General features: G+C 40.2%; 1 protein-coding gene across 1 annotated transcript in view; it reads right to left on the reverse strand.

Annotated features, from left to right (window-relative positions):
* Positions 1–12,184, reverse strand: part of LOC108787462 (ventricular zone-expressed PH domain-containing protein homolog 1-like) — an 86,296-nt gene that overhangs the window by 10,653 nt on the left and 63,459 nt on the right. The window contains exon 5 of the mRNA XM_018557032.1: positions 5,592–5,728. Within this exon, the coding sequence (XP_018412534.1) occupies positions 5,592–5,728 (137 nt within the window). The remainder of the gene's footprint in view (positions 1–5,591; positions 5,729–12,184) is intronic.

The raw sequence follows: 12,184 nt of genomic DNA on the forward strand, positions 1-12,184 counted from the left end.
AACTGGTGGCGAGTAACTCTTAAGGCCTGGCTAGTAGCTCAGGACTTGAAATTTTGAGCCCTGTAGATATATATATATATATATTACATGCTTAATGAAAATACTAAAATCTAGGGATGTCCCGATGCCATTTTTTTAAGACCAAGTACAAGTACAAGTACTGGCCCTCATGTACTATCTCTTTGTAATGTGGCCAATATTAGATTTTGAAGTCAATGGGTTTACATGTTAAGGCTTTAAAGAGTATGTACACCCTCAAATTGAACTTTACCTATTTGCTCTCTTTTGGTCTGTTAAATGTAACATTGAAAGAATTTTGTCATTTTTGTTTGGTAAATACCTGTTGATCGTGCCAAAAATCTTGTGAGCTAACTTCCTGTAAACTCTGCCTGTGCTGCATTGGTATTGGTTATATTGTTCTAAGAACTAGAGACCCCTGCCCATCTATGTTATGGAAAAGAGGAGAGGGAGAGGTTTCAGTAGCTCTGTCCTGCTTCCGTTACCTGATAGGGTGATTAAACATTGTCAGGACGGGAAGTGTGTCACTGGCAGAACATTCAGGTAAAAACAAAGAAAAAAAACTTGGAGAAAAAAAGAAAACTAATACAGCGGCCACATCGAAGGACTTGTAAGTTGTACTATATTAAATGTTTCTTTTTAGGTTTAGATACACAACTTCCATGTGATAGTAACCAGAGGGAGTTGTGCTATGAAAGGGAGAGGCATGTCTATAATTAAAGCTAACTTAAAACCTTTTCCCGGGTCCATCCATTCTTCAAATAATTGCAGAGTTACCTACAGAGCTATATTTCTGAAATCAGGGTTTTCTTTTATCTACACAGGATTCATATCATCTCCTAGCAATCTTAAAAAAAGACTGTACAGCAAAACAATTTCCATTTTACATTGAAAAAAAGTTCTTTTTTTTTATTCCAGGCCTGGCTTTGCACCAACTTTTTTGACATCAAAAGTGATAAATATTAATATTCGCCTTAAGGTTTACATTACGATTAAAAATAGGAATTATAATTTGATTGCAGCAGGGAACTGCTGGAACAGCACTTGAAATCCAAATCTGAAGCATTTGATGTTGTTAAGATGTTTGCTTGAAGTTGACTGGTATCATTTTATACAGTCAACCAAGCCAAAAAATGTATGTCAATTACTGGAGCAATCCACAATAGCTTGAACTAAGCAACAGTTAAAATCCTAAACCTTAAATTCCAAAAAATACATATGGTTTTCATCTCTCGAGATTCACATTTTGCTTTTTCAGTGAAATTGCAGTTTCAGTAATTTTATGTATCTGATTTCCTCATTTTGGGGTAACTCATAATAAACCTAGACCTGAAATTAACTTTAGCCTTAACCTAAATCATGTTAAACACATGCAGAAAAAAAATAACAGAAAACTGGGGCCATATTGAAATAGTTGGTAAATATAAAAATGACAACTTCACCTTTGGGATCATGAGGGATTCCAGCTGGAACCTACATCTGAGACAAGACAGCTGCACACATCCCCTATTCTTCATATGGTTGTTGCAGTGTTGTAACATAATTGCATGAGCCTGTCTCAAGTTCGGTACACGCGGTTCGAATTTCGGCCGGTTTTGGAGGGCGCTGTCAGAGTACAATGCAAACAGCAGAGGATTCATCCGTTAATGCCTGTAAGGATTAGGAATCTATTTTTCTCATTCATCTCAAGGCTTGAATGAAAAAAATAGAACTGTGTATACCCCACTTTAATTATGTCCTTGATCACTACAGGACGGTCTTGGCCCTCTGCACTAGCAAAGCACCTTACCTCTCTTTGCCAATGTGTTCTTAATATAGCAAATAATAGCTTTAAAACTTGATAAAACTACAAAGGCATCTCAATTGAAAGCCAAACTTAGGTCAAAACCTTTTTTTGTTGTGGGGAAGTTTAAGTTGTTGTTCCTCTCTTGCTATTTTCGCTCACTTCCTGTCTTCCTGAAGAACAGTTTTTAGTTGAGCAAGGAAAGGTTTGGAAACTATTAGGTGATTTATTGCTGTCTGTGTCAGCTTAAAGTGACATTAAAGGATAATGTTTTTCCCCTCCCCCCAATATTAATGTCAGCACTTACCTTAAGTGATGTCTCTTAATCCGATCTTCCTCTTCTTTCCTGATGTTTTCATCTGTCCCTGCAGCGGTGCGGCGGCTCTCCGATCCAGCACTGACTCCTCTCTGCTTGCAGGCACTTCCGATCCAGCGGTGTCTGCATGCGGGTGCACGCATCCATAGACTTACCTTGCGTCTCTGCTCGTCTCCCGGCCGAGAATCCGAACTGCGCATGCTCCCGCCTGTAATAATCTCTATCAAGTACTGGACACTCAACTATGGAGTTAGCTGTGGAATGACGGGGTTCAGTATATGTATCCTTTTTCACTCTTGGTTAATGGAGGTTTGGAACAATTAACATCATCCCCCGTATTAACTAGTAAATTAGAAATGACAACTCAGGATAAGCTCAATTCATAAGCAAAGGTTTAACAGCAGTGCATTGGTTAGAGTTGTATGGCCACTGTAAGAGTAACAGTTCAATCTTATTTCAAAAGCAATGGCGTAACAGCAGTGCACAGGTTAAGGGTGCATGGCCACAGTAGGAGTAACAGTTCAGTCTCAATTCATAGGCAATGGTGTAACAGCAGTGCATAGGTTTAAAGTTGTATGGCCACTGTAAGAGTAACAGTTCAATCTCAATTCATAAGCAATGGTGTAACAGCAGTGTAGAGGGGAGAGCTATCATCTATCTCTCCTATTGACAGCAAGATCTGTTGGCAAACAATTGACAGTCTGTGCTTTTATCCTTGCCCTCAGGCTACTTGCGTTTTGTGTATTTCCTATGGATCCTATTGCTGCTGAAGCTGCTGCTACCATGGAGGGTCTCTCCTTAGCGTTGTACCATGTGCACCGCTCACAACGGTCGGACGCCGAACAATCAATCTTGCTCCCTTAAATCCCTCCTCGCTGTGCGCGAAGGGGAGGACCCGGCTGCCGTCCTGGATGGCCCTGAAGAGGAGGAGCCGAGTACTGTCCTGGACGGCCCTGAAGGGGAGGAGCCGAGTACCGTCCATGATGGCCCTGAAGGGGAGGAGCCGTCTGCCGAGCTGGCCGTGCGTGGCCCCGCCATGCATCGCTGGACCGTGGATGGGTAAGTCTGTTACACCGCCCCATGATGCTTTGCGGCCGCTGGAGCAGTTTTGTTTTCTTGGACAGGAGCGCGCAGCAAAAGCAAGGTAAGTTTGAAACCGTTGTTAAAGCAGGGGTTTAAAAAAAAGAAAACTTTTTGCCTATATCTACTGCTTCATAGCAGTAGATATAGGCAAAAAAAGGGAGCCTTTAGAACCCCTTTAAAGGTAGATTTCATTTAACTTTCTGCTCAGGTAATGGGTGCCAGATGGAACAGGAAGTGAGGTGAAATCTCCCCAAAGCAGACACAGACAGCAATAAAATACCTGTGAGGGTGGAAAGGCGTGTGCGCTGAGCTGCACATGCACAGCTCAGCACACAGAAAAAAAAATGCTGAAAGGTGGAAAAAAAACTTTTATGGCAGAAGTGACTTACACAGTATCTTCTGCCATAGAAAGCCTGATGATCAGCAGTTCGTCCGCTTTAAGATTTGTTTTTACTTTCATTATTATGGGGCTAATGTAGCTGCTGGGGTTTGATACACAATTGATGTGCTCCAGTAGTATATTCCTTATTATTTTTAGTGTAAGTAATTTATGTAGCATCTTTTATAACAAGTTATTTAAGACAAGTGTCACTTTCTGCTTTTGTGGAGCATTGTATTTCTTCCACACAGTGCATCTAAAAACCTAAAGCAAACAGTTATGCATATTGGGGGGAATTTATCAAAACTGGAGCAGATCTGCATGTTAACCAATCAGCATCTCTCTTCAGTTTAAGTTAAGATTTGAAAATGAAAGAGAGAAGCTGATTGGTTGCCATTCACAGCTGCTCCAGTTTTTGTCTGCTCCAGTTTTGATAAATTCCCCTCATTGTATATTTATCAGTTAAATATACATATATATATATATATTGCATGCAGCTCTTCTGTAAAGAAGACCTTCAGTTAAAAGTTTTAATAACTCTTGCAGTGGGGCTACCCTCACACTGCAAGGGTTAACTGCTTGTCTAGGGTCAAAAATAAAAAAAGTCATACTCACCCGCACCTATCATGACGCGAGCATCCTTTGACCGCTGCGGCAGAGGGGGAGAGAGGCAGAAGAGACTGGTCTAAGAGCTGGCTGGCTCCAAGGATCAGGTAGGTATAACTTTTTTTGACCCTAGGCAAAAACGAGCACTGAACCCTTGCAATGTGGGGGTATCCCCACTGCAAGGGTTAATAAAAGTTTTAACTGGAGTTCTGCTTTAACAAAAAATGTGGATATCCTACATTGTTTTTTCCTACCTCTTTTAGGTTTTTATTGCGGTTTGTTGCAGCGTTCACACCATTACATTGGTGCAATGCAATGTTATGCCCCTCCAGCGTTGTGATGCCTTAGCAGCCTATTTAAATTAATCGACTCCCTTAACAGAACACACGTGAACGTGTGTGTGCTAACTCAGCTACTCATCTACGTCAATAAAAAGACGCATTTGATCTGCAGATAGAGTGCCGGTGTCCCATTTCTACTTGTGTATGTGACGGTTACCATCCGTCGATTACCGCTACACCCACCAGCCAAGTTTGGGTTAAGCCGTCAGGAGTGCAATGGGTTCATGGACTTTTACTAACTCAGCATGAACCCAGCCTGTGTTCCTGCTTGGGAGATTCAGCGGTCATCAGGACAAAGCATGGAGGGAATTCACAATGTTCAGGAATGAACAGGAATAGTGGTGAAATCTTCCTATAGGGACATACTGTATGTTCTGGTGGCAACAGTGTAAAATGAGCTTTCCTCTTACTTTGCCGGCATTTCCAGTCTCTTTGTGGTAGGAGTCCTAGTCTGGGATGGGATGTGAGGGGAAATCTCCCCCAAAAGACAAATAAAGCAAATTAAAAAGCATAACAGAGGTTTTAATCATTTCATAATCCATCCAAAACAAAAAATTATTTTGGCATTATATAGAGTTTAAAGCTTTACCTTGACCCTAGCTAGGAGTAAATGGCAAATGTTTTGTATTATATAGCAAAGATTCTGTTACGTAACATTTTACTAAAATGATAGACTGCAGGCAAACTATGTGAAATAAAAAGAGAAAGGTTTTAGAAAGTTAAATATAAACTATACGTTCTTTAACAGACCAGCTTTGTATCTGAACCAGTCAGGTTTTTGCTCTAGACTTGCTGCCTTGAGTTTAATTCTTTTTATAGCCAACATTTAGTCACACTTAATCTTAGATTCATCTTACATGAACAGCATGTACAGAACTGTTCAGGGTAACTCAGCACCCTGAAGACCCATTTACATGAAGGGCCATGTGTGCAGTTTCTGCACAGAAAAGATACAGACCCCACTGATCAAAAAACAAACATGACAAGAAACTTTGGCTGGGAGCTACAAACTGTATTATCAAGGGCAATGAATAATTAAAATCTGGACTGTACATGAGCACTCACACATTTTCCTTTACGAAAGAGAAGCTGGTTTCCAGCCAGGGTGAAATAACGAGTTTTCCATCTCTTGATAAACTTCCAGCGAACCTGCTTCTCTTTAAGTTTCCCTTCAATTAGGGGTTGGCCATCCTGATTTACGACTGCAGGAATAAAGAAAAAAAACAGTTGTTAAGGAAATAAGAATCAAAGCCTGGAAATGTGCCAAGTACTAGAGGTGATGAGAGTCAGCACAGGCCCTTGGACATGCCACCATTCAGGGACTTCCTCGCTACCAGATATTTTGAAAATTGGTTTCTCTTTCCATAGCATAAGACATTGAAATAAAGAAAACTGTTAAGTTTTTAACATGAAATCTTTGCATTGTACATATGCACCGATTCTGATACTAGTATTGGTATCGGTGCAGATACCTAGTATTTGGGCGAGTACTCTTACTCTCCAAAATGCTCTGATACAAACCCGCGATACCGGAACTTCTGCTCAGAGAAAGATTTCCTTTGACCAGCTGTGCCGCGTGGAAACATGGAGCCGGCTTTCCAGCCAATCAGGAAGCCTGTTAGAGCGTAATGAACTCATTGGCCGGGAAGTTGGCTCCATTCTGTTTGGCCAGGAAGTTGGCTCCATTCTGTTTGGCCAGCTTGATGCTGATTGGCTGTGAAGCTGGTAATAACACACCGCCCGCCTTCCTGATTGACCAGGAAGCCGGCTCCATGCTAGCGGAAGTACCACCAGGGGTACTCGGTATCAGCGAGTATTGAAGGATGAATATTGGAACTCGTATTCGAGACAGGAAAAAACGGTACCGGTGCATCCCTAGTACATATCATATATATTACATTTTGTGGAAGTCCACATCCTAGATGACTATACATTGCATCCCCTGATATATATACATATATATTTATTTTATTATCTGAAACAATTATTGCATGAGAATGGTTTCAATCTGACAAAGGCAGCCACTAAACAGGCTGCTACTGTTGTGTTATCTGCCTAGCTAACCCAGAATTCCTCTGAGAATCCTTTGTCTTTTTTTGTAAAACAATTGTATTTATACAGTATAAAAACACTTTAAAATCTCATTCAAACTCAAAACTTAAACCTAAATATTAATTTTCCTCTAAAGGCTAAACTTTAAAAAAAAATTTAAATAGTAGCAGAAGGGAAAAAAAGAAGAAACATTGCAAACGGTAACTGTGTACTGCCTTTTTCCATTTTCGTGATTCAAGCTTATTTATTATCTACTGTGTCTAATGTTATAGTCTGCGCCCTCCATCTGTTCTAATGGTAAGTTAATTGGGACATCCTAAAACATTTAATGTGAAAATTGGCTTAATGTAGCTTAATGTACCATAATGTACCATAATGTACCTAAACCTCAATCAATTGCCTTTAAACTTTGCACAACCCAAGTTCTTAGCTTCCCCAACATATACAGGAAGTTTCAACCAATGTCCGCCAAACTTTACGCATTACAAGACGCTATCTATGCCAACATATTCTGAAGCTTTTGGGTCATTTGATAAAACACACCGAAAGTTATTCACATTAAACTATTTTATTACAATCCTAAAACATTTAATGTGAACAGCCTAATGTAAAAAGAGCTTAAAAGGAGAACTATGGGGTTCTATCTTTTTTTTATGAATGCATTCCTTAGGCTAAATAAGTAAATAATGTATGTCAGGACAGGAGGCTATGAGTTATTGTAGAACCTTACCACTGCAATATGTCACGTGGCCGCTTGGAGTAGCGCCCGTTCGTGACAATGTAATTTACTCTAATTAGCCAAAATGCACAGTAAGGCTGTAAAACCTTGTTTTAGGTGGTGGGAGGGGCTAAGCGCCGCAATGAGAAGACATCCCGACGTATCTGACGGGATCCTCCCCACTGATGACTGACAGTGATTCTTGAGAGCTGCTGCGCGTCCACGAATATATGGACATGCGCAGCAGCTCTCTCCTTACCTGCACGTCCCCGTGTGCCAGCTCCTTCCCCCCTCTCTCTCTCTCTCCCCCTGCCGACACTGACATACCAAAATGATCGTGGATCGCTGATGACAGAGGGGAAGGAGCTCTCTCTCTTCAGCATTTACTACAAATCGGAAAGTCCATATATGGTAAATGATGTCACTGGAGATCCCTGCTGATCGGATCCGATCAGCGGGGATCTCCAGTGACATAATTTACCATATATGGACTTTCCGATTTGTAGTAAATGCTGAAGAGAGAGAGAGAGCTCTCAGTGGTGATTAAATACCACCAAAAGAAAGCTCTATCTGTCCCCAAAAAACTGTATAAAATTAATTTCAGTACAGCGTTGCATGACGGAATAAACGTCAGTCAAAGTAACGCAGGGCTGAATACTGAAAAATGGCCTGGCCAGGAAGGGGGTCTAAACACCTGGTCTTGAAGTGGTTAATGTGTAAAAAAGTATATAAATCTCAATCAATTGCATTGAAATGCTGCACAACCCAAGTTCTCAGCTTCACAAACCTATCTTGGAAGTTTCATGGATTTTGGTTTCCCACAAGGCAAATGAGTGACATTAAGCTTGTTTTTGGGGAGCTTAATGTGGCTTAACGTACAAAAAACCACCTAAATGTTAACCAATGTCCGCCAAACTTTACGCATTACAAGATGCTATCTATGCCAACATATTCTGAAGATTTTGGGTCATTTGATAAAACATACCAAAAGTTATTTACATTAAACTATTTTATTCCTTTTGGAAAACATTTAGCTTAATGTAAAAAGAGCTTAATGTACCATAATGTGCCTAAAACTCAATCAATTGCCTTGAAACTTAAGCCACATTAAGCTCCCAAAAAAACAAGCTTAATGTCACTCATTTGCCTTGTGGGTAACCAAAACCCATGAAACTTCCAGGATAGGTTTGGGAAGATGAGCAACATTTCAATACATTTGATTGAGGTTTAGATACTTTTTTACACATTAAGATGTTAACCGATTTCCCCCAAATTAATTCATTCATGTATTCCTAAAGTGACACTAAACTCAGGAGTTAAATCTTTATAATGCATTAATAGTTAAGACCCTTAACTATTGACAAAAATGTATCATGTTTGTGTATCGCTCAGCTGTAGATCCTTAAATCATCTCTGAATTGGTGCTGACACTGTCCTTCCATCTGGATGGTGGCTACTTTTATTCCCGATGTCCCTGTGTGTGTTGTAAAGTAGCCACCACTCCAAGCTCACTCCAATGATGGACTACAATCTCACGTTTAGTTAGCCAATTTGTATTGAGATTGTATCTATTTTAAAGCAGTACTTGAGTTCCTGCCAAATGACTGTGCTCAGATGAGGTAATCAGTCGGCTGCAGACAGTTTTCTCTTCCCCTGTGATCCAACTGCAACATTGTAACTTTGCAGCAAGTCACAAGGTGAGAGGCTGCAGCAGGGACGACCTCTGTCAGTGATGGAAGAAAATAGGTCACCAGCACTCCATAAGGCTCATGTTGGATTTCTGTGACATCATTGTCCATTAAAAGGATTCATTCATTTTAACTTATGGAGTGCTGGTGACCTATTTTCTTCAATCTTGTGTTTTGCACGGTGCCATCCGTGAAGTTACTTCGAGCACCATTTATTTGATTGTTGGCCGGGACTGCTGAAAGGTGTGCGGAGGGCACCTCCATCAATTGCCTCTGTCAGTGATGGACACAGCCAAGAACTGAACTGTGTCATCTCTGAGCCAGAATCTCAGTCCAGGAGATAGATGCTGACCCTGAATGCCGCCTGAACAAAGATGGCTCTGTCCTTCTGAAAAGAAAAGAAGATGAGAAACCCAATAAACTAGAACTTGGTCAAATTTTAGACCCATTTCTCTGATCAACGTCGATGTTAAGCTCTTGACCAAGATCCTGAATTTGCACCACAACACTTTTTTTTAGGCCAGTTGATAAACAAAGACCAGGTGGGCTTTGTCCCTCGCCATCAGGTTGGTATTCGGAAGGTCCTCTCTTTGTGTAATCTGGCTAGTACACCGAAGCTGGAAATGTTCCTATTATCTTTCGATATGCACAAGGCATTTGACTCAATCTTGTGGTCTTATTTTTTTGTAACGTTGGAGAAGTGGGGGTTTGGAGAGGGATTCCTGGCCTGGATCTGGGCAGACTATTCTAATCCTAGGGCTTCAATTAAATACCAGGGCTTTAGTTCTTCCTATTTTCCCATTGCTAGGGGTACTCACCAGGGCTGACCGCTGTCACCGGTTCTCTTTATATTGGCATTAGAGCCCTTTCCTCTTTCTATTAGAGCTAATCAGATCATCAAAGTAGTCAAACTAGCAGGTTATTCACATAAAATGTCTCTGTTTGCAGATGACATTCTATTGTCCCTTACGTCCCCTCACATTACGTTGCCTATTCTGTTGGGAACATTGGAGTTGTTTGCCAACATCTCAGGACTGACGGTAAATACCACAAAATCATTGGCATTGAATGTGCCGCTTTCGCTTTCTTCAACCACTGTTACATAGTTACATAGTATGTAAGGTTGAAAAAAGACACAGGTCCATCAAGTTCAAGCTTTGTGTGTCTGTGTGTGAGTTGTGCGTGCTTGTGTATATGAGTCCCTGTGTGAACTAATAGTTAAAAGTACCTATACCCCTGTATATTATGGTCTCTTAGGACGGTATCTAATTAATTTTTGAATGATTCAATGTTCTCTGCTGATACCACTGCTTGTGGCAGAGAGTTCTAAAATGTAACTGTTCTAACGGAAAAGAAACCCCTACGCCCTTTGTGCTTAAAACATTTTCCACCAATCTTAGGTGGTGGCCTCTAGTCTTTGTTAGCGAGTTTACAGAAAAACGTTTAGTGCTGATGTTACCATCATCACCTAACAATTTTGTACATCAGAATCATGTCCATTCTTAATCTCCTCACCTTGAGCGTGAGCAAGTTTACATTTAGCAACCTTGTCTCATAGCTTTGATCCTCCAGCCCCTTAATTAGCTTAGTTGCTCTTCTGTGGACTCTCTCCAGCTCCAGGGCATCTTTCCTGTGGACTGTTGACCATAACTAAACCGCATACTCAAGATGTGGCTTAACCAGTAATCTATAAAGTGGCAAAATGACTGCTTTGTCTCTACAGTACATTATCTGTAAAAAATAAGTCAAGGCAACTGGACTTGCTGTATTTTTCTTGAACACGTTTCACAGGTCATCCAACCAGCTTTCTCAATTCAGAATGACTTGTACAAAAAAGTATCTGGTAATAAATATGGTGAATGTTGCTCCAATCCACACAATCTGTTAGTCACAACCAGGTGTGGATTGCATTTACATAATTGGAGTCGAGGAGGTGTTATTAACCTGCCCAGAGAGAGGTGTTAAAACAGCATTGTTCACATCTTGAACCTCTTTTGAATACTGGTACTACCGTTAAACCTTAAACCAGTCACTTGGTACCCTTCCAGTCATTAACGAGTTCTTGAAGATGAGGAATAATGGACTTGCTATAGTCTGGCCAAGCTCATTAAGTACTCTTACTCTTACATTTGCAACAAAATTTTCCTTTTACCTGGACACCTTCTCTCCCTTATTTGGGGATCAAACTGGTTTCATCTTACACCTCTCTTTACCAAGCAAATTACCTAGGGCTTTCCAGATTTCCTGGATAGGTAGACTTAATGCAATAAAGATGACCTTTTTACCTAAATTGTTGTATGTCTTCAGGGTTCTGCTATTCAGGGTGTTATCTTACATCCTTCAAATTCTTCAGAAGGATGCCCTACAATTTATTTGGGGGTTCTCTCGTCCGAGGGTAAATAAAAAGGTTCTCTTCGCTTGAATCTGCAAGGGGCCTGGGTGTTCCCAACTTGAACAATTATTGCAAAACTGTGCAAATTGCTCCTCTGGCACTATTATTGCATCAATGTAATACACCTTTGTTATCTCTATTTCCTTGATTTAAGTATAATTATTTTTATATTGGTGAAATCATTGTTATATTGGTTTAAAAGCAAAGAAGAAGGAAATAACTGACATTTGTAAAGTCCATTCAACTGATGTGAATGCTATAAACAACAATTTTTGTGAACCGTGTTTACAAAATGTGCTTTTGCAGGCATTTTGGTCTTTGTTATGGTTCTAACGATATGTTTATATAAAGTCTGGCCCTGAAAATATAATGAAAAAAATCTGCTCATTTGTATGAATTACATTTAAGGGATCTCTTGTGGGCACAAACAACCTTTTCTTTTCATTTAGTAAAACAATTTCTCTTCCAGCAATTCTTCAGGTTTCTTGAAAAAACATATTGGTTGTGGCCAGACCAGAGAAAATGTCACCATCCTGTAATGTTTCAAAATGTTTTTAAATCAGTTTCCGAAAATATCCCAAAACGAATAGAGGTGTATCGTTATTTACTCAAACATTCTGTACTAGTTACCAGGACTTTCACATAACAAACTATCGACTGAAATACTGGCATGCCTGCTAATGTTCTGGAGTTTTTGTGAGGACAAGAAATCAAAAGATCTCGTTGAATAGATTTTCTTGAAAGCTTGTATTCATTGCTGCTGAAGGTTAACCCCCCCCCCCCCCAAAAAAAAAACACCCCCATTAAT

This window comes from Nanorana parkeri, unplaced genomic scaffold (assembly GCF_000935625.1).
Source record: "Nanorana parkeri isolate BGI_ZX_2015 unplaced genomic scaffold, ASM93562v1 scaffold263, whole genome shotgun sequence".
NCBI classification, from domain to species: Eukaryota; Metazoa; Chordata; class Amphibia; order Anura; family Dicroglossidae; genus Nanorana; species Nanorana parkeri.